The sequence below is a fragment of the Hordeum vulgare genome, chromosome 5H (genome assembly GCF_904849725.1).
Source record: "Hordeum vulgare subsp. vulgare chromosome 5H, MorexV3_pseudomolecules_assembly, whole genome shotgun sequence".
NCBI lineage: Eukaryota > Viridiplantae > Streptophyta > Magnoliopsida > Poales > Poaceae > Hordeum > Hordeum vulgare.
In genome coordinates this window covers 437120675-437146246 of record NC_058522.1, presented here as the reverse complement: position 1 = coordinate 437146246, position 25572 = coordinate 437120675, and the positions used below count along the sequence as shown (strand labels likewise).

General features: G+C 45.8%; 1 protein-coding gene across 1 annotated transcript; it reads left to right on the top strand.

Annotated features, from left to right (window-relative positions):
- Nucleotides 1-310: 310 nt before the first annotated feature.
- On the top strand, nucleotides 311-15352 carry LOC123399000 (probable indole-3-pyruvate monooxygenase YUCCA11). The gene is made up of 4 exons (XM_045093436.1): nucleotides 311-1020; nucleotides 4485-4718; nucleotides 14450-14572; nucleotides 14945-15352. The coding sequence occupies exons 1-4, from the start codon at nucleotides 373-375 to the stop codon at nucleotides 15119-15121; spliced, it is 1182 nt and encodes a 393-aa protein (XP_044949371.1). The 5' UTR covers nucleotides 311-372; the 3' UTR covers nucleotides 15122-15352.
- The last annotated feature ends 10220 nt before the right edge of the window (nucleotides 15353-25572 follow it).

Here is a 25572-nt window from a genome sequence, read left to right as displayed (position 1 = left end):
TTGCTGCATGCCAACTGACTACTGACTTCTGCCATTGTACCCATTCCATTTGTCCATCAGTGGAGGACCCGTATCCACTCCATAAACACCCCCACTCCATGCACGTAGAGCGCCCGTCCCGTGACTTAGCAGATGCCAGCTTCCTTGGCTCCCTCTCATGTTACGCGGGCCCCAGCACCGCCCCGAGGACCCTTCCACGCTACTCCACCATTGCTTGCAGCTGCCGTGACACGCGTCCACCAACCCACCCCACCTTCCTTATAAAAGCCCAAAAAAGTCCGTCGCTTAGCTTCTACTCCTCTCCTCGCCGTCCCAAGCCTCACGTTCTCTCCTTCTTCTCTGTCACCTCGGCGTGAACTCCGAGGGACGCCAATGGCGCAGGCGGCGGAGGCCGAGAGGCCACGGGAGGAGGAGGAGGAGGAGGTGATCATCGTCGGCGCGGGCCCGTCGGGCCTGGCGGCCGCCGCGTGCCTGTCCCTGCGCGGGGTCCGGAGCCTCGTCCTGGAGCGCGACGGCTGCGTGGGGTCGCTGTGGCGGAACCGCACCTACGACCGCATCCGCCTCCACCTCGCCAAGCAGTACTCGGCGCTGCCGCACGCGCCGCACGGCCCCGCCGCCCCGACCTACCTCCCGCGCGACGACTTCGTGCGCTACCTCGAGGACTACGCGGCCCGCTTCGGCGTCCGCGTGCGGCTCCGCCGCGAGGTCCGCGAGGCCCGCTTCGACGGGGCGCGCGGTGCGTGGCTCGTCGACGCCGTCGACCACGCCACGGGGCTGGTGGAGCGCTACGCCGCGAGGCACCTGGTGGCCGCCGCCGGGGAGAACGACGAGAAGGTGCTGCCGGAGGTGCCGGGGCTCGACGGGTTCCCCGGGAAGGTGATGCACGCGTGTGAGTACAAGGCGGGCAAGGGGATGGAGGGGAAGGCGGTGCTCGTCGTCGGGTCCGGCAACTCCGGCATGGAGATCGCCTACGACCTCGCCGAGGCCGGCGCCGCCACCTCCATCATCGTCCGCAGCGAGGTCAGTTACTTGCCAAGTATAGCAATATGTTTAATGCTTATTACTAAATGTTATTTACGTACTTAAGGTACGTTCAGTGTTTGTTTCTTACTTACCGTTTGTTTGGCTGTTATCAAAGTCAAACTTTCTGAAGTTTGACTAACTTTATTGAAAAATATATCATTATTTACAATATGAAATTAATATTATTAGATGCACAATCAAATTAACTTTCATACTATATTACTTTAGCATTGTAGATGTTGATAATTGTTTTATAAATTTGGTTAAATTTTGTTCAGCTTGACTTTGATCAAACTTTATATGTAAAAAAAACCCAGAGGAAATACTATAATTTCTTTTTACGAAGTTTGGGTTGCAAACCACGTGGGACGGCTGCTACCATAATTTCTGTAACAACATTTGGCGATGGTAGAACTTATCAAAAAATTAACCCAAATGACAAATGCCGGTTGTCGGATGCGTGATATTCCGGTTTAAGGGGTTTTCTTTCAATGACACATGATAAGTTTCTGTCAAAAATAAACTGAAACACGAAAGTTATCATCTTTGGTCACTAAGCTTGATATGAAAAATATAGTAATGATTTAACTTTACATTAGCTTTAATACAAAGTTAAGTCATTTTTCAGTCACTGAGACGGAGGGGTACTTATCAGGTCTTAGGAGGTTAGCAAAAGGATTTGAATCAATTACTAGGCAGTATTTTACTCCCTTCGTTCTTAAATATAAGACCTTTTAAAGTTTGCAATATAAACTACATACGGATGTATATAGACATATTTTAGAGTGTACATTCATTTATTTTGTTTCGTATGTAGTCTTCTAGTGAAATTTTTAAAAGGTCTTTTATTTTGGAACGGAGGGAGTACATCAAACCATGTCAACTGTTTCACGTGTGCCAGCGTGCACGAGCATGCATGCCTGGCGGCTCCAGTACACGACAAGTTGGCGCTCCCGGTGTGCATGGCTACGGCCGCAACCGTGGCTCGCTTTTGCATGTAGGAGTTGAGCTGTACCACGTTCTCTACGAGCATTGCCACACCTGCTGCGGCGACGAACCATTTGGTTGTTCTCAAATCATAAATGTATTCAGTTGACATTGCAACAGCTTCATCGATCAGTCTGTCCAAAAATCTTCAGGTTTTCCCTAAGAAAGAAGGTGACGAACCATTTGGTCGTTCTCAAATCATAGCTGCATTCAATTAACATTGCAACAGCCTGGTCAGTTTGTCCAAGAATCCTCAGGTTTTCTGTGAAAGAAGGCGACAGTAGGACTGCATGCCGCCACCGTACCCATTCGAATATTCGATCGACACTGCACGCACGTAGAGCCCATATAGCTAGCTAAGCCCTCCACTAGATTATCGGTGCTAAATTGCTGAAAAAAGTGCCATGTCATTATGGATGCCAAATAAAAAAAATTATGGCACTGGCCTCACAGCTTAGGGGGCACGGCTCGATCTAAGAGAAGGCGACCTCACCGAAAAATAAAAATAAAAATTACACGAGAGTGCCTTGACCGAGTTCTTCCTTTCCTCCAAAAAATTCTCCTTCGTTTATCCAATCCATTGTGCAGCCCGGGCAGAGGAAGACGGCGGGCGGGAGAGGGTGAAGGTCGCGAGCAGCACGACCTTGCGGTGGAGGAGATCAAATGGATTGGAGCAGGACGACCTCACGATGGAGGTTGCCGGTGTTGGGCTGTGCGTAGGTGATGTGCAGATTGGCCGGTCTCGCGTCCAAGGGCGGAGGTCGGAGGTGGCCGGAGTTGACGACGTTGGGCCACGCGGGCTGACGGAGCTCGCATCCAAAGGCGGAGGTGGTGGTCAAAGGCCTTTGGAGTCGAGCATTGGAGGTACGCAGCGGAGAAGAACGAGGGATATATCGTGGAAGCATTTGTTATTGCCTTGGTGAATTTGGCATCGAAACATGTAGATGTTTTGATGCCTTGATTTTTTTCACAACATCGTATGAACAACATAGGACATTGATGCCAAATACCTGGAAATTAAATTTGACATCATTTTTGACCTACATAGTGAAATGCCTAATATACCATACTGCCCCATGTAGTTTTTGATGTTTCATCCTTGGACGGGGCTGACCTACGTTGAGATCAGGTCCCCACTCGAAATTTGAAGCCGCGGTAATATTTGCTTGTGTTTTTAAAAATTATGTTTAAATTCCTTGACATTTTAAAGAGCATGCCCAGTCAAAATACTTTCTAGGTCCACCTCTTTAATTTGGATCCATGTACTTGTATTGTTCCCACGTACAGCCTGGTCGATTGGATCGATGCCAAATCGTTGCACGCTACACAACACGATTATTTACTGCCCCGACGGAGCCGGTCGATCCGCAGTAGTATAATTTAACCTCAGATCTCATGCTCACACACACACACGGGTTGACGGCAGGTAGGTAACCCGATGTACGCATGGACAGCCTGCTGTATTTGCAGCGATGAACCATATCCGGCAACCAGTGAGACTATCCACAATGGCAAATAATATAAAATAGTAATATGCATATGTTATTAGTTTAAGTTATTATCTTCATAATGAGTAGTAACATAAAATGGTAACACTAAAAATTTTATTTATTAATTTATAGACTTATTTTGTCTTGGTATATGTTATATTACTTATAGCATGAGACTACTCATAATGAAGAGTAACATAGAGTAGTACTGTACCATGTATATGTTACTAGTCTAATAGCATAGGGACAATAACACTGAATCTTTCATTTATTAGCTTATAGACTCATCTTACCTTGGTATGTGTTATATTACTCACATAATGAGTAACTAGCTAACCCAATTTCTTTTTCTTCTCATTAATTAATTGTCACATCATATTTTTTGCTTAGAGCATGATTAATAGTATAGCCAACTGCCGGCTATAAGGAGTTGCCATGTCATATATAGCCGACCTAATAGTCAACACGTATAGTAACAAGTTGTTAAGAAGTATTAGTTTATTACTACATGATTCACCTTACATCATCACAATGTTTTTTGGAGCTCGTGTTACAACCGACTGTTAATCTACAACCCTCTTCCTTTCTCTCTCCTCTTCTCTTTCATCCAACTCAATAAAAATATAATATTTTAGTTCTTACAACCTGTTGACTGTACCTTGTTATCTTTGCTCTTAGGTGACATCTATGTTACTATCTATGTTATTTTTATTGTGGATGGTCTGAGTAACTTGCTATGTTATTCAATTTTTTATTTCATAAATTAGCTGTCACGTTATGTTTTTGTTTAAGTAGTGTTTATATTACTATCTATATTATTCAGTAGTTTGAAGACTATTACGGTTTCGTCCACAGCCAGCTATATAAATGTACCGCAATCTTTTTTTTTTGCGGGAAAAATGTACTGCAATCTGCCGCAGTTGTTGCATACTTAATGTGTGGTGTAAATTAATTATCTGTTGTTACTCCTGTGGCTGCATGCAGCTTCACCTTGTGACCAAGGAGATCTGGAACGTGGCGATGACGCTGTACAGGTACCTGCCCTTGTGGCTGATCGACAGGATCGTGCTCTTCATGTGCAGCGTCGTTTTCGGGGACACCTCCCGCTACGGCCTCCGCCGGCCCGCCATTGGGCCTTTCTCCATGAAGATCCTGACCCCCGCCTACCCTGTCGTTGACGTCGGCACCTACGCCAAGATCAAGACCGGCGAGATCCAGGTCAGTGAAAATTAATGGATGTTGGATTTTATTTTTTTGTTTGAAAATCAGGTTGAAACACTTGTGGTGATACATACAATCATGTATTAAAGTTGATGGAAGCAATGAACTCAGGGTCACCAACAATGAAATTACATAAGACTAGTTATAGGCCCTGTTTGTTCATAAATCCTAGGACTTTTTAAAGTCTCAACTTATAAGTCATAAGTTCCTACCTGTTTGTTTACAGGGACTTATAAGTCCCGAGTCTCTACCTGTTTGTTTACAGGGACTTATAAGTCCATGTTGCACCTAATAAAATACACTTGTTCACATAACCCTTGTTCATACAAATGAATTGCAGAATAGTGACAACCGAAATAATAATTGTTCATAACACTTGTTCATACAAACGAATTAACACTTGTTCATAAGAACCAAAATAAGACAGAGTACATAACAACCGAGATAACATAAATTACATAAGCGAAGAACACTTCTTCATATCATTGTTGTTTCAAGGACCACAACCCATCAGCGACCCAAGCTCTGAATTGATTCATAGCAGCATGGTACGGTCACCTGGGACGCGGGGATCGTCATCAGCCATGGCGCGGTAACCTGCAGTCAATATGGATCATCATCAGCCTAATTGTCAACAGGAAACTGGTCATCAGCCAGCAGAAAAGATGAACCAGCAGAAAAGAAAAGATGAACCAGCAGGACCAACGAACCGAGGGAGACGAGGCGGCGGCCGGGGGCGACGGGGCGGGCGGCCGGCAAGGCGGCGACGGGGCGGGCGGCCGGCGGCCGGGTGGCGACGGGGCGGGCGGGGACGGGGCGGGCGGCCGGCGGCGATTGGGGCGGTGCGAGCGTTAATCGGGGCAAGGCGGCGGCCACTGCATCGGGAGACTACCGCGGGCCTAACCAGAATAAGTCCCAATAAGCTCCTATTAGAGAGTCTTATTTGATAAGTCCCAAATAACCATAATAAGTCCCAATAAGTTTCTTGTGTTTGGTTTAGGTGGGACTTATAAAAAAGTCCCAAAATCAGTAAGTCACTCAAAACAAACACCCTCATAGTGCGGAGTAACTTCGACGGGTAGCATGCATAGTGAGGAGTAACATATATGTGGTATCACGTAACACATTATGATACTGCCGAAGTTACTCTCACTATGTATAGTCTACAGAAGTTTAAAACCATGCGCACTCACATGAATAGTGAAATTTTAAAAAAATACTATTCCCTTTTATTCTTTTATGTAAGGTGTATTACAACACACGTAACACATTATGTTACCGCTGAAGTTACTCCCACTATGTATAGTCTACAGAAGTTTAAAACCATGCGCACTCACATGAATAGTGAAATTTTTAAAAAATACTATTCCCTCTGATTCTTTTATGTAAGGTTTATTACTACAACACAGTGACCTGGACGTAGCTGCCTTCTAGGCATTGGAATCAATTGATCGAATGGATCATTCATTAATTTACCACTAAATACGAGTATTTATTTATTGAAGATGACCCTAGTACAATACAATGACCCCAGCAAATATTTTTTCTAGCTTCGTCCTGATTCCGGTGGAACCATATTCCAGAAATTAGTGTCCGCTACCATAGAACTATTGCAAGATAACACACGCGAGCAAGGTGACCTTTTCCACGGTAACACATTCAAGAAGGGATAAAGGCTTCCGGTCAGAGATGTCTATGAAAAAAATTCTTTTATATGTCTAGGGATGTGAAATAGTTATTGTACATTTAAATGATTAACTCAAGCATAAAAAGGAAAAGAAAATAACATTCACACGAATCTTCATGTAAGATCAATGATATAGGACCTAAATGTGTAATACTTATCTCACATCTAGATGTATTTTAACAAAATCAAGAATTTTTATATTGGTTTTCAAGATCAACCAATGAAAGTGGTCACATCACTAAGGAGGCATTACCTTCAACAAGGTAATAACCAAAGCTTGTACTAAGTAAGTCCAGAACCAAAGTTTCCACCCATATATGAATGGGTTAATTGGATTCATGCCACTACAACTTTCATAACTTGAAAATATGTCATTACAAAAACCAAACTTAGAAAAATGCCATTACAAAAACCAAACTTGGAAATATGCCATTACAACTTTCCTATACCTCTACATATGCCATTCTCCTTCAATACGTGACCAAATACTGCCCTTATACTAACTGTATCGCGTCTTCTCAGCCGGTCCACCATGAAACTACCCAGCTCAGCCTTGCGGAGGCACAACGGGGAGCCGAACACGCCGTTGACTGTGTCTGGTAGCCAGTCCAGCCGCACCGCCAGCTCATCCGTCCACTTCTCCACTTCCTGTGCGGGACATGCAGATCGACCTTTTCGTCTGGGGCGCCCTCGCCGCCGATGAGCTTACCAACGGCCTTCCACCTCGTCGATGGCGGCAACGGCTAGGCCGGAGAGCTAGTTGGGGACCGCCTTGAAGGTTTCGAACCATGGGAGGTTGCCGGAGGCCAGGGCAAATATGCCACGGTGTCACGGCGAGGACGACGCGCGGCGGCGGTCAGGCATTGGCGGTCACCGTGCAGCGGATCGACGAATGGGAGGGAAGGGAGCATCGGGGGAGGCGTGGAGGTAGCCATGTCGTGGTCGGCGAGCGTGGCGCCCGCGGCGGACCGATGATGAGGACGGCGATGAGGGGAGGTGAGTGGATTACGAGGCGGGGGAGGAAGCGCCGGTGGTCAATACGGGCGATGATGGCGTTGCAATGGTGTAGAACACAACGCTAGTGTTGACGTGGCCAGCGACGGCGGCCGCGTATTTTCCCTCCTCAGGCCCAGCAACGAGCGCAGGCATGCCGTCCCCAAGCGCCATGAGCAGAGAGGCCGACAGGGGCAGCAGGCTCCCGAGGCGTGCGACGAGCGAGCGAGTGGTGCGTGAGCATCTAGGTTGAGCGGAGTTCGCGGCGACGCTGGGTAGGTGAGGCCGAGGAGAGAGAGAGAGTAGGCAGCAGAGGAGGAAATAGTTTGGGCTAGGGCATCAGTTCGGTATAAGGGTACCTTAACGCGAACTGATACGGGTAGTATAAGGACAATATTTGATCATGTATTGAAGAAAATGGCATATGCAGAGGTATAGAAAAGTTGTAGTAGCATATTTCCAAGTTTGATTTTTGTAATGGCATATTTTCAAGTCGTGAAAGTTATAGTGACATGAATCCAATTAACCTTATATGAATATGTGTTCAAGTCACCATCTTGATAACGACCTTCCAACAGTTGCGTCATCCTATACCTCGATGGAGTGACACTAGCGAATGAGTGAGACGTTGTCCCACCTTAAATGAGTGCCACAACCATCGACAGGATGCCTATGTCACGCACGGATTTGACCATTGCCACTTCACACCAATGTGGGTCGGTTTGTAGCATCCACCACGACTTCAGGTCCTTGCCCCGACGTCCTTCTTGTGTACTAGCTTGACGAGGAATAGCCTCACAGGACATGTGTGACCTCGACATCCTCATTGGGAAGCCGAAGCACGTGTAGGATATTGTCAGCAGTGAAGTACTCCTTCCGTTCTTAAATATAAGTCTTTAAAAAGGTTTTATTTATGGACTACATACAAATGTATATAGACATATTTTAAAGTGTAGATTCATTCATTTTGTTTCGTATGTAGACTTCTAGTAAAATATCTTAAAAGACTTATATTTAGGAACGGAGGAGTAACAAACAAGCACGAGCTAGCACATCCAACCTTGTCGGCTATGATGTACTAGCTCCGTTCAGGTTTATTAGGCCCCTCACATTCTGTGTTAAAATTTGACACTACAATTGCATAATAAAATATATACGAGTTATATGTTTTGAAAATGCAACCATTGAAAAACTTCATTTGAACTTGAGGCCAATAAAAAAAACTAATGCCATTTTTTTTAGAAAAGGAGGAAGACCTTCGGCCTCTGCATTTGGGCGATGCATGCAGTCATTTTATTAATTATTCACAAAAGACCATACAAATTAATACATCAGTAAGACTGAAGCCACCGTCTAGGCAACATATGTCGCTACTTCTATGGAGTTGATGAAGGGATGCCGATAGTCTGGGCCTAATACAAAACAAACCTCGCGGCTAAACCTAACATCTAAGACCTCAGGCCCCAACCAAAGCCACATGCCGGGTATGAGGCACCCACTGGTCCGGCGCACACTGAGAGTTCACCGCCGCCAACTGCCATCAATCCATCTTCAGAACTGTACTAACACATCCACCTTGCCCGGCCTAGCTGCCGTCGACACCACCACGACGCCAGACAGCGTCGCCCTCCTGCGCGAGTCCATCTTGACACATCAGACGCCTAATCACCAGGGCGCCACGCCATCGAGATCCGTCGCCTTCAATGTGCAGGATGAAGCACCGCTCCACCGAAGAAAACATCCACTGGTCCCCCGAGCCCGCGTACACCTCCAAGAATGACGCCCCCAAGGGGGAGACGACACAAGCGCGCCGCCGTCTTCTGATCTATCGATCTAGGTTTTCCCCCCGGATGTAGCAGATAGTGGTCTAGAACTTCTCCTCGACGATGCCTTCAAGAAGGAAACAACGCCATAGAGCGTCGCCATAGCCGGCCTTGACATCTAGACAAGGACAGGTTTTCACCCAGATCTGTTCGAAGAACTTCATCCAGCTTCTTGTGCGCGGGTTGCCGTCTTCTCTGTCGGAGACTAGATCAAAAGATCCAGCCGCCGCCGCCTGACCGGCCGCGGCACCACCACGGTGCCAAAGCAGCCCGACACTGACTGAACTGTGAGTGGGAAAACATGAACTTCAAAGGTGACGCCTTGAAGAAGGTAACGGCGCGTAGGCGTCGTAGTCACCCATCACGACCGAAGTCGGATCACGGCTTTCACCGGCAGCCGCCCGTCCCCACTCCATGCACAGACAGCTGGCCGACCAGCTCCGACGAAGAAGAAGGCCACCACCACCAAGCCTAGGGTCGGTGCCCAGACATCCTCGTGTTGCAGATCATATACAGGAGTAGTGCACCGCCGATGACAATTGAGATCGGTAGCACAACGATTCAGCCTGACTGAGTCAAAGCCAGATCCGCCGCTGCTGGTGCCGTCCTCCACCGCCGCCGCTGCACCACAGCCATGTCGCCGCCGATCTGCGTCACCGCCGCCGATCTGGCCGGAAAGGAGCGCCACCTCCCAACCAGATCGAGATCCGAGGAGAAAACCGCCACCGCCACGCCACAAGGGCTTTGCCCCTGTGACGCCCCGGGCGACGGCGGCGAAAGGGAGAGAAGGTGGCGGCGGCTGTAGGAGGAGGGCGGGGGCTCCCCGGTGCGGGGCGCCGCCGGCGCACGGGGGAGGTTGGGGAAGGGTTGGGGGAGGAGGGCAGGTGCGTCGTGGATCTTTCGCCTCCAATAAACTAATGACATATCACTTATATTTTGCAAATCAAATATGTGGTCAAATTTAATTTAAAATATAAAGGGACTAATAAACTCGGATGGAAGCAGTAGTGTACTACACCACAACACAGATAAAAAGATACGAAAACCTACTAGGAAAAGGCACTTGATAGGCCAAGTATACTGCCAGGAAAAGAGTACCAACAAAAGGCTGCTGATAGGGTAGTTAGCCAGGAAAGAGGTTTTCCCGTCGCGCGGTAAGAAGTGTCGCAGAATTCTGCCTCTATCCTCGTATTTTCTCCGCCAATTAACTGTTAATTGCCATTGATCAAGAGTTATGGTGTAGCGTAGTGTGTCGAGGTCCAGAGTGTTTTTTCATCCTAGCTTTGTCTTCCTGGTGAGCCGCATTAATGTTATCTTTTTGTAGGTAATGTTAGATATCCAACGTCAGATTTTTGAGCATGGCAAATCGAACATTTTTATGTCAATTTATGTTGGCGTAAGGATGCAAATTTATTTCGCAAGCACGAAAAATTTCTAGAAAAAATTAAAGTAAGGTGGATTTGCCATGCTTGCCAACTAAAAAGAGGCGGCACACCTGAGCCTGGGCCTAGGGCATGGTTGGTCCCTCCTTTTTTATTCATCACTACAGCTCAGCTTTTGGCCTTGGACACAGCTAAATACTAGCTCCACTACTGCTCTCCATCATCAACAAACATAAATTGCCATAAAAATGTCCGATTTACCATTGCAAAAAGACTAACATCAGATTTGTAGTTGAGTCCTTTTTTATGGGGTGGACCGCATTAATGTTAAATCTTCCATACTTAATTTTCGGGAACGTTGTGTCACAAACCCATGGCAGCACACACTATCCATGTCATTCATTTAAGCGCTGCAGTTCGTGTGTAAATGCTGGGGATGATACCATGTGCGTTGCTATGAGAATTGTATGTAGTTATTTCTATGAGAATTGGGAGTATGTAACTTTAGTGTTTGTTATTAGCAATATGAGAACTGCAAATTACATATAATTTATTATATTTGATTATTGCATAGTTGTAAAATATTTATTCAATATGAGTAGAATGCATGATGCATATTAAGGTGGTTCTTTTCCCATGCACAATGTCATGGTGACTTTGCATAGAGGGTGCTTGGATCCAAGGGACTAAAGCTAGTCTGACTAAAACTAGTCTCTTTAAAAGGCTAAAGTTCCAAGCATCCCTGACTAAGGAGAGGCTAAAACTAGTCTTGAGGTCAAAATCTTTAGTCAGGAGTGCCCCTACTAAAATATGCATTAGTCCTCTCTCTCCTCGTTTAACTTCTCAGACGAGTTCTGGATTGAAGGGTTTGCAGGATAATAAATGCTCATTAACTTGATTTTAGTCTATTTAGTATTTGGATCCAAGCATAGGTGAGGCTAGCAAGTTTTAGTCTCACTATTTTTAGTCATATGACTAAAATGTATCCAAGCACCCTCATAGTTGTATATTGAGATAATCGAATTTAATGGCCTGCATGGTAGCGTGATGAGTTGACATAGTTGCATGTTAAGAGAGTAATTAAGTTAGCGAGGATAAATTATTTAGGTATATATAAATTATTTATATTAGCGTACATGATGCATAAAAGCGTTTAGATCACTAAAGTAATCACTACTTTAGCGATCTAAGCGCTCTTATATTTCTCTACGGAGGGTACGGTGTATTACATAGTTGTAAAATATTTATTGAATATGAGTAGCATAAATGATGCATATTAAGGTGGATCTTTTTCATGCATAATACCATGGTGACTTGGCATAGTTGCATGTTGAGAGAATCAAATTTAGTGGGGCATGCATGGTAGCATGATGAGTTGCTATAGTTGCATATTAAGATAATTGAGTTAGTGGAGATAAACAATTCAGGTATATAGGACTCTCTATTTTTTCAACTAAAACAATTTATAAACTTAAAACTCGATCTGCTTGTCAACTCGCAATGTGTAGAAAAATATTAGGGACTGTTGGTGCAATTTAAATGCTAAAAATGATATAATTTATTCAACATAAAATCTTATTCTATATGGGTAGCTCCACAGAAAATTAAAAAATCTTTCCTATTCACTGAAGTTCTATTGATTTTACGGGGCTTTTTTTGCGAGGAGTTCTATATTTTTTTGTTGATTTGAAAAAGTTTCAAGTTTATATATTGCTTTATTTGGAAACAACAAGAAAGGAATATCTGTAGTGAGGATAGTGAGGTAGCACAAATCTTGATGAAAAAAATGGATGGCCCGGGTGTTGGGACAAATAAGCCACGGCTGGCACGAGGCGTTCGCGCGCCGGAGAGTGCGTCGAGGGTGCGCGTGCGTGCGCGCGCCGGGAGGCGTGACAGAGCCCAGCCAGGCGGACTAGGGCGTGTGCGTGCACGTCGTAGGGGGTGCGTGTGTGCGTGGGTCTGTTAGCTAGTAACCAGGGAGACCGCGTCTGGCGCTGGAGTGACCGTGGCGATCGCGTTAGAGCGCGTCGTGTGCACGAGCCATAGCGCACGGATCGTGAGGGAGTGGGAGGTGGGCGCGTCAGTGCGCGACCCAGCGTGTCCGAGCGCGCGGGTATAAGACCCTCTTCATGCCTGTGTACTCGTTGAGGAGTTTGAGTTCGTGCTCAAGAAAATACAGAGCGTGCCGTAGCTGGCGGTGAAGGTGTTTGTGCGCCTGCAAAACCTCTGTGTTCATCTTCCTCCCCTCCGTGCGTGTCTCCGGCGATGATCGTCGGCTAGAGGTTCCATTTTGGCTGCCATTTGGTATTAGAGCGTCAGTTCGAGAGCTCGCCGGCAGCGATGGCGATGGTGCCGCACGGTGGAGGCGGGGGCGGGTCGGTGTCGTTGTCGATGCCGATGCTCACGTCGGATAACTACACAGTGTGGGCCATCAGGGCGCAGGCGGTCCTCGACGTCCACACTGTGTGGGAGGCGGTGGCGCCGGGCGATGCGGCGGTGAACGCACGGAAGGACAAGGCGGCGCGGGCACTGCTGCTTGGGGTGCTGCCGGAGGATGTACTGCTGTAGGTGGCGACGAAGCTCACCGCCAGGGAGGTATGGGACTCCCTGAAGGTGAGGTTCGTCGGCGCCGATCGGGTGCGCGCGGCGAGGCTGGCGACGCTGCGGGGAGAGTTCGACCGCCTAAAGATGGCGGACGGCAAAGCTCTGGAGGTATACGCCGGAAGGCTGGCCGGGATGGCGGCGCGCTACGCGAGTCTCGGGGAGACGCTGGGCGACGAGGCGCTGGTGAAAAAACTACTGGACACCGTGCCTGATCGCCTCTTCCCCGTTGTCGCCGGCATCGAGCAGTTCTACGACACGGAGACCATGACGTTCGACGAGGCGCTCGGGCGGCTGCGTGCGTTCGAGGAGCGAGTCCAGCGTCGGGGACAGGAAGGCGGCGAACAACTGATGCTCACCATGGAGCAGTGGCGTGCACGGGAGCGAGGGCGACGCGGTGTTCGCGACGACGACGACGACCAGCGGAGCGACGCCGCGGCGAAAGAGGACGGCGTGGACGCTGCTACAACAGCGGACAGAGGGGCATTTCAAACGCGACTGCACCAGGCCAAGGAAGGAGGCAGCAGCCGCAGAGCAGGCTCTGCTGGCGCACGCTGGCGACGACCTCGACAGTCGTGCATTCCTCTGAGCCATGGCTTAGGGGGTGAATGTTGGGACAAATAAGCCTCGGCTAGCACGAGGCGTTCGCGCGCCGGAGAGTGCGTCGAGGGTGCGCGTGCGTGCGCGCGCCGGGAGGCGTGACAGAGCCCAGCCGGGCGGACTAGGACGTGTGTGCGCACGTCGTAGGGGGTGCGTGTGTGCGTGGGTCTGTTAGCTAGTAACCAGGGAGACCGCGTCTGGCGCTGGAGTGGCCGTGGCGATCGCGTTAGAGCGCGTCGTGTGCACGAGCCGTAGCGCACGGATCGTGAGGGAGTGGTAGGTGGGCGCGTCAGTGCGCGACCCAGCGTGTCCTAGCGTGCGGGTATAAGACCCTCTCCATGCCTGTGTACTCGTTGAGGAGTTTGAGTTCGTGCTCAAGAAAATACAGAGCGTGCCGTAGCTGGCGGTGAAGGAGTTTGTGCGTCTGCAAAGCCTATGTATTTATCTTCTTCTTTATCTTCTTCCCATCCGTGCGTGTCTCCGGCGATCATCGTCGGCTAGAGGTTGCATTTTGGCTGTCACTGGGGCCTGGATAGAGGCGTACCTGCTGTTGATAAGAAAGTTCACTCTCTTAGCTTGAAGCTGAACGGGTAAAGGATTATAAATTGCATGCTTAATTCAAACGGATGTGAACACGTGCAGGTCTTGCCGGCGATGAAGACTGTGTGCGGGAACGTCGTGGAGTTCGCGGACGGCAAGCGGCACCCGTTCGATGCCATCGTCTTCGCCACCGGTTACCGGAGCACAACCAAGAAGTGGCTCAAGGTAAGTTTTTTACTTCGTCTATTACAAACGCATCCGTCCACGCACATGTATTATAGAACATCAGTGCACGCATGTCGCACAGGGATGGCTACATCGATCATGATCCATAATTTGTACATTTTGTTGATAAAAAATAAGTGATGAGGTTCGTACATGCATGCCCCTTTGGAGACGAAGACTTTGGCAAGAAGCAAAACTCAGTTCCGTTCCAGGTCTCGTCTTTCCGGAACATGCACGCGTGCGTTCACGTACCGTTCCTGCTACGCATCCTGAAAGTGCATGCCTAAAATATACATGCGCACCATGGGGATTCGAGCTCACTGACAATCCGTCCGGCCTGATCATCTATATGTTTTCCTTCTGTTCTCTCAGAGTGACGATGGGCTGATCGGCGAGGACGGCATGGCGCGGCGGAGCTACCCGGAGCACTGGAAGGGGGAGAAAGGCCTCTACTGTGCGGGGATGGTGAGGAGGGGCCTCTACGGGAGCTGTGAGGACGCCGAGTCCATAGCCGAGGACATCAGCAAGAAGAAGCACCATCAAGCCTGACCAAGTGACCATGATCATGCATGATCGGAAGAGGAATATACCCTTTAGAGTCGCAGATCGATCGTTGGACGAGAAACAATGGCTGCGTTGTGATTATCAGTCTTAAATAATCTGGAAAACTAGCCGTAGCTTATCTGTGAAACTATTGTCTGCTCGTTGCCTTGTCTGTGCACCGCTAGGGGCCAGTTTAGTTGGTTAATAATTTTCACGTGCTATCTGCAGATCGATCCATATGCGTGACTCGCACTGTCTGCACTCTGACTATATAGCAGTCAACGTTCGGTCTGTAGTCCATATCTTTTGAACCATGCTATACGGACTACAAAACTCGAACGATTCCTGCACGACTGTGAAAACCTAGTCCCACATGCATACATGCATGCGAGTTAAAGGGCAACGGCCGCTCGACTCATTGGTCGTACGAAAATAAGGCATCAAATTGCCGAGCAGTTTTGGTCGGACGAAATGAACCCTTAAATTAAAATTCCGGTCGATCGCATCCTAAACTATGCAATCCCGGTCTAAATAAAATCCTGACACCGTATTAAATGGAATTCGTTTGGTCGACCGGCCCGTTTTAATTTTTTTGTTTATATTTTTTATAAAGGACACACATCCTTCCCCCGCTGTATCGACTCACTTAAGTTTTATTTCATTAAAAAATAAAATAAAAATGTATTGTTGGCACAGGTCCTGTACGTAGTGACTCGATCGAGTACTTTTCGGTCGTACAAGACTGCACGTACTTAAACTTGGTTTCACCGGAACACACAACATACGAGCAAAGCTAATTAATTCAGACAAGCTGATGCGTACGTATACAACAAGTACCTGATCGATCTTAGCCTTGCTAGCTCGTGCACGCGCTGCACAATGCACGGCATTTGATCCTTATGTGTGTAATTTTAAATAGCAGTACATGGCATTTTAAAATATAGTACGTGGCATTTTAAAATATATTTTAATATTGTAAAAATATAAATGTGTGTAATTTTATAATGTACGTTGCATTTGAAAAATGTTCACACATTTCTAAAAATGTTTGAAACATTTAAAAAAATTATACGATGTATTAAAAAAATACAGGTGTTCTAAAAAATAATGTTAATCATATGTTAAAAACCAAAACCAGTGGATGTGTATGACAAAACAGACATAAATATATATTGAGGGAACATTATTTTCTGGTCATGTAATTTCGTCTCTATTTTTTTCCGGTCCGTACTGTACAAAGAATTAGTTTTTCCTTTTTATTTGAGGTGCTTCCTAGGTATAAAATACCAAAGCGGACTTCACATGTTTTCGAAAATCCATGAATTTTAATTTCGAAAATATTTTGGCAACAATTAGTTTTTCCTTTTTATTTGAGGTGCTTCCTACGTATAAAATAACCAGCAGACTTCACATGTTTTCGAAAATCCGTGAATTTTAATTTCGAACATATTTTGGCAACAGACAATAAAACATTTATAACATAAAAGGAAATAAATAGTAACAAGAAAAGAATGTATGTTGCATTTGAAAAATATTCACACATTTCAAAATAATGTTTGGGACATTAAGAAAATGTATACAATGTATTGAAAAAATTAAGTACATGTAAGGCATGATTTTTTTTCAATTCGTTTTTTAAGGCGTGAAATTTTTTCAATTCGTTTTTCAAGACGTCAATTTTTTTCAATTCGTTTTTAAAGGCATGATATTTTTCAATTCGTTTCTTTTCTTATTTCTTTTGTACATTTTTTATTTATAAGGCGTTTTTTTTTTCAATTCAAGTTTTAATCCGTACGTACAATGGTGTGCGTACGATGTACGGTTGCTATTTGGAAAATGAAAAACAGAAATAAAAAATAAAAAAAGGAAAAGAAGAAAATGGGAGCAAGTCAATGCAACCGATGTGTTGTCACGGTGGTTGCTTAAGTCGGCCAACAACAAAAGGTTTCAGATTCAGGTCGTCGCGCGTGCTTGTTTTTTACAATTTTAAACAAGAAAAAAACATGCGCGTTTAAAAGAAGGAAAAAATGAAAGTGGGCCGGCCTAACGAGAAATAGTAGAAATGGCATCAATCTCGGTCATCCTTTGGCAATCCTTGTTTGCCAAATGACGTCACGGTTCAATTTAGAACTGAATTGCATAGTTGAGGGTGCAATCGATCGGGATTTCGACTTGAGGGTTCGTTTTGGCGGATCCCTACGAATTTAGGGTTTAAAATGGACTTTCCCCATTTTTGTGTTTGAAAATAAGACTTTCTAGGCTTGGACAAATATTTGCGCATACATTTTGGTGGAGAATGGAGGAAATGGAGTGGTACACGGGAATTGTGAGAGGTGACTCGGGGAGGTGCGTACTCCGAGGTCTTTCTCGTATCTTGATCGTGGTTGTTCCACTTTCACACCTTGCCCCCTCTTCTTGGCTTTTACGGAGGTTCCTGCAATAGGGTGTACTGCTTCGTCCATCCGGATTGCGATGGTGAAGCTCACATGTGGGGATCCGATGAAGTCGTTGAGGCTCCATGTGATTATTTCGTGTTTTGCGAACTCGCAGGAGATGTGGAAGAAGGTGCAAGATATCTCAAGGGAGGTGAACGCACATGAGGAGGAGAACCCTCCGTGCAGAAGAGCGTGGATCCCTATCAAACTCATCCTTTGGGCCATAGAGGAGGGCGTTGCTCCTCATCGAGCTCATCCTCTAGGCCACGGAGGAGGTTGAATTAATAGATCTAGCTCAAAGGGTGAGGTGGGCGGGCTTCTGCTCATGGACCCAACACCCGATCGGAGGAGGAAGCGGCTGCGGTGGTGATGGCGTTGCTTCGCTCGGAACCCAGACGACACCGATCCTGGTCGAAGACGACGTTGTCAAGGTGAGACAACAGAGGGCAGTCATGTAGGTTGTGCATATTCAATGAGGCTTCCTATGGTTTCCTCGCTGACCTGCAAGGCATGTCGTACACTCTCGCTCGCAGCGGTAGAGTAGGGGTCTCATGTTCGATAACCGCTTCCGGTTGCTGGCGGGGGAGGATTCCGAAAAGGAGGCCAAGAACTCGTTGTTGATCCTAAGTCATGTTTTCCTTAAAAAATACTTGCATTTTCCTTCGCGATTTAGTGGAGTGAAAATTGTGGTTAATAATTCTTGGTCGTGGAAGAGTAAATCTCAAGCTAGGAAATTTTTTAGACCGGATTCTCATGTTGTTGAGGATTGTAGTAAATGTTTCATACCAAATGAGGGGCGAAGTGGGATTGGTACTCATGCTTCCTCCGATGACATGAATCAGATTAATTCAATTATTATTGATGATCTTTTTTTGTGAATTAGTTTCTGATGGCCTGATGGTTCAAGATTTGTTTGCAAGAAGGAAAGTACCCGGCTACTCAGTAGGTGAGATGCATGCGTCTATTGATGGGTCCTAATAGAGGCAAAGTTTTGTTCGGGTTGAAGTTGGTTTTCTGTTGGTGGCGTGGGCAATGTTGGGGAGCTACCAGTTCTGATGGAGGCAACTAGAGAGGAAGAACTTTGACTCTGGAAGAAGGGTCGTATGGATGATGTAGGAGAGTAGTAGAAGAGGAAATTCAGTAGGAAGCTTTGCAACAAGTGCAAGGATACTGGACATACCACTAAACAGTACAAGTTGGGGCATTGTGTGGTTTGTAAAAAAGATTCATATTATTGATAACTGTGCTTGGCTTAAGAAGATGAAACATGTGCCTAGATATGTTGGTTATGCTGCTAAAGGATTGTGTGTGCTTCTGTTGCAGAACTATAAAGATATGCTGGTTTTGAAGCATGCCAATCCAATGATTATTACTCCCTCCGTCTCGGTGTATAAGTCATCTTACAAAAATCAAATAGTCCTAAAACACTTAGGCGCCGTGCATTAACTTTCACCTAGTTTTTTGTTTTTTTGTCATGAATAATGGAATCAACCAATAAGAAATATGAGGCGTGTATGTTTTTAATGACTTGAGACTAACTAGCACAACATGCAATGCTATTAATTAGCAAATTAACATTTATTTCTCTCTTTTTCTCACCGTCTTGGTCACGACGCACAACCTAAGATGACTTATACACCGAGACGGAGGGAGTATTAGTATTAAGTCTAAAAACATAAGTGAGGCCTAGTTTCTTCAAGGTCTTAATGAGATGTTCAATTGGAGCTAATAGTGGAAAGCCAACAGCCATGTAAAGGAGTGTTTTTTAGGGGTAAACCAAACTTTCTTGATCATAAGCCACAGTCTGTGGGATACAAATTGCATGGCGATGAACAAGCCATAGGTGGCGCCCTGCTGTATGGAAAGCGAAAATTTAGCAATATTGTGGGCATCACCGTTCGCAGAGCGCCCCTCAAAAGTAAATTTACAATTGAATCCAGTTGTTGTTTGGTTAATCTCATGGGTGATCGAACCATACTCCCCCTTGTTGCCAAGATTGATGTCATTGACAACTTGCTTTGAGTCCGAGGCTATGATGAAGTAATGCAAGCAGATCTTTTGCCAAGGATAATGCCTCACGGCACGTGATTGCTTCTAGTGTTGCTACATCATGAACTCCCGAGATAAATAGGGATGAGCTACCCAAATAGTTACCGTTCACATCTCTGCATATAGCTGCTGCGGTACCTCCCCTATTTTGCCTTGCTACACCAGCATCAACATGAATCTTGGCAAAACCTTCTGGTGGCACCCTGGATCTTGAAGTAGGGACAACACGCTGATTTGTTGTAGTGATTCAATCGCTCCTCGGCTTGATCTCCCGCACCATTTCCAGTTCTTTTAAGTACCTCTCACCAAAGCCGTGGTGGCATGTGGACTCTAAAAGATACCTTCATGGATCGCTTGTCTTCACACCCAACATACCACCCACAAAGTCACAGTGGCATCAACAAAAGACGGATGTGGTAATGCCTCCATGAAAGTGCGTTATATCGACTAGAGGGGGGTGAATAGGAGATTTTTAGAATTTCATCACTCATGAACTCCCTTTTGAGGAAATTACTCACTGATGACTAACTTGCAGCGGAAAAAGCAAAGGATCAAGAGTGCAAAGTATCACTTCAGCAGTTTTCAAGGTGAAGAATGTGAAAAGCAGTTTGCACAGTATGCAGGCACAGAGAAAACTTGTGAGGATTAACTCTCATGAAGAATTTGGGGTTGAGGAATTTCAGAGAAAGTCTTCAGCAAATTCTTCAAAAAGTGATAATGAAAATCTTCAACATACAATATGAGGAATTGAAAGAGTTGAAGAAATAGAACCCGTTTCACAGTGAAGACAGTGGTTGATGACCCAGTTCCAACTGCTATGATAGTTGTACATCTGGTTTGGAGCGGCTTGGTATTGAAACCAAAAGACACACAGTCCAGGGACACATAGTCCCTACCGTATTCTCCTTGAGCTAAGAACACACAGTCCTCGCCCAACACTCATGGTAAGTCTTCAGGGCAGACTTCCAAACCCTCACAAACTTGGTCACCCGACGATCCACAATTGACTGCTGAATTGCTCTAGACCATGACGCCTAAACGTTTGGAGGATGCACAATCCTCAAAGGTGAAAAGGCTTCAGTCCCACACAGGAACAACTTCTTCAGTGATGCTCAATCACTTGGTTTTGGTTTGTGGTTTGGTGTTTGGGGTATTTCCTCAGGAATGATTTACTCTCGAAGACTCTGAGGAATTTGGGTTGCTCTTATGACAAGTGTCAGTTTCCAACGGAGCAGCCAACCAGCTAATGGTTGTGGGGGGCAGCTATTTATAGCCTGGGAGCATCCCAACATGATTTAACATTAATGCCCTTAAATAATATGACCGTTGGTGTGGATAAGATCAGTGATGTGGCGCGAAGTGCGGTAACGGTCGGGACCCTCAAATGTGAGAGTCCTCATGTCTCTCATATTCCTCACATGAGGCTTTTGGTAGGATTAGGCTTGGGTTAAGCATCATGAGGAAATTCATTCCAAAGTGTTACCTCGACCCCATTTAACAGTACAGCGTTCCTATGACTCAAGAGTGAAGAAAATAAAACAAAAATAATAAATCTTCATGCTTCAAAGTCTTCAGATTGATTTTCTTTAGGACACACCGAATTCCTCATCTTCAATATCTTCATGAGGAATATCAATTTCATCGCAATTTCTGCGCGATTCAATTCTTCAACAGAAGGCCAATTTCTTCAGCCGAAGATATAAATTTTAGGGGTCGATTTTCATCGAATATTTCAAAGTCCTGAGCGACTTATAGATCATGTGTGCACTTATGAACACATTAGATACTTAACCTATAAGTCTTCAAACCACCAAAATCACTAACGGGCACTAGATGCACTTACAATCTCCCCCTTTTTGGTGGTTGATGACAATTAGGTTAAGTCTTCAACGGGGATAAAAATATGAAGTTTAAATACTCATTTTGAGGAATTTGAAATCAAGATACACAGAGACTCCCCCTGAAGATGTGCATATCTTGAGGATTTTGCTTTTCACAGCAAATGCACATTGATGATTTATATCATGGAGATCTCCCCTGAGTCTTGTAATTCATGCATACATATGACATATAGTATGAAGAAATTGAGAATGCATGATGAGAAATAGTATCTGACGAATTCCAGCATGCGTGCATTAATATTTTGAGGAATAAGCATGCGAATAAAAACGTTCAAAAGCGTCAGAGTACCATGGGGCTTAAGTTACAACTCATTACATAAAACACTTCACAAGAGCCAAGAGTTTGTAACTTAATAAAGTTCATAAGCCCCAAAACATATCACGCGTGAAGACTAACTCTCAGATTTCTCCCCTTTGTCATCAAGTGACAAAAAGGGACAAAACTGAGGACTAACGCCCCATGAAGACTTTCACTTCTTGGCAGTTCAGGAAGACGCGTGAGGATTCTTGGGAGCAGGCTTCCTCCTTGGACCAGTGGCAGTGTCTTCTTGGTCTTCATCAGATTCTGCAGTGCGGAATGAAGAAAAAGAACTGTCCTCAAGGTCTGGAACTAGAATTGGCCTGAATTCTTTCTTTGGTGGCCATGACCAGTCGAAGTCCTGTGTAAACTCCAATTCTTCAAGTTCTGCTGGAGTCTTCAAATGAGCTAGTGTGGCCCAGGTGCGATCAAAAACCTCATGAAGATAGTGATGATTAATATTCACTGCATTCTGAGTCTCATTGAGGGTTTTCACAATGGCGCCGAATTGGCGTTTGACCCACTTGTGATTGCGATCGACCTTTTGATGAAGAATGAGGAGTAGCTCTGTGTTATTCATCACCCTTGGGGCAATTGGGCTGGGCGGCTGTGTTTGAGTATCATCCCATGAAGAATATGCATCTGGTTCACGAAACTGGCCATCAAGGGGCCAACTGCCTTCATCTATCACAGACTTGCCTTTTCCTTCAACTGGCTCAAAAGACTTCTTGTTGACTCTGATTGGAGGCATATATCCAAGGTGATTATTGAAATCGGCATGATAGTTGATGCCTGACCTGCGTGTGATGAATCTCATGATCCATGCAGCATAAATCTTCAGGTCAAAAGGTGATATAGCATTGTCAGCCAGAGTCCTCAAGAAGAAATCGTGAAGGTTTATGGGGATGCCATGGATGATGTTGAAGAGGATATTCTTCATGATGCCTACAACATCTTCTTCATCATCATGGCCCTTGATTGGCGCAAGAACACTGCATAGAATCCGTTAGACTGTCCTGGGTTCATACTTCAGATCTTGGACCAGGAACGTCGTTCTTGGTGGTTGGTCCTTGGCCAAAGGCTTCATGAGGACTTCCATCAGCTTGTTTGGCAGCTCCCGTTCATCATACATCTCCACGAGATTTTCTAAAGGAATTGACACAGGAAGTACTCGCAGCAGCTCATTTGCAGGGGCTTTGAAGTGTGTGTGTTGCGTCATCCAATCCAGCACCCAAGTGTTGATATTTGTTGGATCTCTAGAGATGTGCAAAGTTGCATAGAATTGAAGAACGATGTCGCTGTTCCAATCGCATATATCAGTGCAAAGTGGTAGCATTCCTGCTTCATGAAGAACGTTGATGACTGGAGCAAAGCAAGGAATTTCTTCAAGCTCAACATGAGGAATATGCCTGTGCTAAAATATTTTGTTTCTTCCACAAAGCACATATGCATAATAGTTGAGCTGAGTCCTTGTCCAAAACTTCATGTGCTCGATGCGAGGCTTTTCATAAGGATTTTCTCCGATGAAATACATGCGTTCTTCATAGAACGATTCCTTCTGAAACTTTGGCCGCTTGGAGAAGGGCTGATGCTGCATAGGCTGAAGATTTTGCTGCTTCCCTTGAGGACAGACAATCATGGCAATCTCAGGATTGACAACCACAATAGAGGTTTCTGTATTTGGCGCAGGGGCATTTTCTTCAGCATGTTCCTCGGGATGAGGAATTTCATCACCCTGTGCTTTAGGTTGAGGATTTTGCTCCGGGTGAGGATTTTCTTCTGCGTGAGCTTTTGGTTGAGGATTTTTCTCGGGAGGAGGAATCTCTTCATGCCGAGCCTCAGGTTGAGGGTTTTTCTCAGGATTTGGATTTTCTTCAGGGTGAGGATTTTCTCCTTGGTTTTCCTCAGCTTGTAGGAGGAGCCAAATTCTTCAGCTGGTGCAGTTGATCCTTGAGCAGGTTCTTCAGGAGGAATGAAGGTCTGAGGACTTTCATCAATTTGAATTTCCTCATCTGTGTGTTCCTCAGACTGAGCCGTCTTCATTTCCTCATCAGTCAGATGCTCCTTGTCTTCGCTCTCGAAGAGAATCATTTCATAGGATGGAGCAATCTTGAAGGCATAGGATCCAAAGGAGCATTTTCATCAAGAGATTTGAGGCGCTTAGCCTTCGTTGATTCTGGTGTTGAGGAAGCTTTTCTTTTCTTAGCTTCCTTTTCTACAGCCCTGGTTTTATTCACGTATGATGCAGACGGAGTCATTTTCTTCATATTTGAAGATTTTGGTGAAGGCATTTTCTCTTCAGGAGGCGGAGTCGTATCCGTCCTAGCAGTTTCCTCGGCTGAAGCATTTTCTTCAACTGGAGCAGATTCATCAACTGGCTTAGATGCATCATATGGAATTTCCCTGGGTATTTCCTCAATAGCCGGTGCATCAGCACGACTTTCTTGAGGCATTTCCTCAGCAGGGATGGGATGTTCTTCCTCTATCTCAGGCTGCTATGATGTTGCTGGAGGGGCAGCCTTTTTGTTGTAATCAGCAACTGCGCTGGTCACAAAGTTGATGAAATTGTTTTTGAGACTTTGACAATCAGATAGCTTGGTATACTTGTCTGTCAAAGTCTTCAATTCTGCCTGGGTTGACACAAGAGCATCAGGCTTCACGCTGAGGAGATTTTGTCTGAGGAATTTCTCCTTCTTCAGCTTCGCAGCCTTTGCTTGTTTGGCTTGCGTCTCCTTCCACTTGGCCTCATTGATGAATGTGGCCACCATGTGGCTTATGCCTGGGGGAAGCTTCAAGTTATCAATGGGTGTGTTAGGGTCATCATACCACACAATGATGTAGTCCAACAGGACTTTTGGGTCCATGGACAGAGGAATGGCGCTGTCAGAAGCTTGAGCGACCCGCTCCTGCTTGTTTCTGATGATTGCTTGGAGTGTCTCATCATCATATTCATCACTGCCTTCTGATGCAGAAGGGACTTTGATGACATTGCTTGGGCTGGGTCCGTTTCCTCTTCCAACAGTCACCTTAGTCCTCAATGGAGTTGGTGAGGACTTTGTCTCTCAGCTCGTTGCAGAAGGAACAGAGGAACTGGAGACAGTAGTCAGTTGTTTCACAATCTGCTTGTGTTCAGGCTTTGAGGCCTGTTTGGTTGTTGAGGGTTTTGGTGCTGACGCTGGCGCAACCTTCTGAAGCAATTTCTCCTGAGGCTTTGAAGCCTTTGATTTTTGTGGCACAGGCTTCACTTGAGGAATGGCCGTGCCAGAAGTTTCAGCGGCTGAGGAGGTGGCTGCGGCAACAACAGCAACATATTCTTCATTAAATTTCCTCACAACGGCTTCTGCTTGGTTCTGAAGCTTTGACAAGTGCTTTGTCTTTTCCTCGGGATAGTCATCAATCATCTTGAGGCTTGAAGGATGGGCATCCAGATAATCCTCGAGAGGAGGCCTTTTGCCAGGTGGCTTAAGAGCGAATTTATTCGCGTACTTTGGAGTGACGAATCTGTATTCCTTCCACTCCTTAACCCACCGGTGTTCTATCTTTTGGAGCCTTATTTTCCTCTTGGGCATTGTTTCTTGCTCATCTGGTATGCAGTATTCCAAGTAAATATCCTCAGGGATATCAATGGATGTGTTCTGTTCGAGCTTCTTGCCACCCTTTTGCTTCCTTTCATCTTCCATTTTCTTCTGCCGAGGCTTTTGCTGACGAAATTGAACTCTGGAGGATTCTGATGACACTTGCAGATTTTCTTCAAGAAACGCTGCAAATGAGTTA

Coding starts and splice junctions, on each gene's coding strand:
- LOC123399000 (XM_045093436.1), top strand. CDS start 373: ATGGCGCAGGCGGCGGAGGCCGAGAGGCCACGGGAGGAGGAGGAGGAG. Junction 1,021..4,484: donor CCATCATCGTCCGCAGCGAG/GTCAGTTACTTG, acceptor GGCTGCATGCAG/CTTCACCTTGTGACCAAGGA. Junction 4,719..14,449: donor TCAAGACCGGCGAGATCCAG/GTCAGTGAAAAT, acceptor GAACACGTGCAG/GTCTTGCCGGCGATGAAGAC.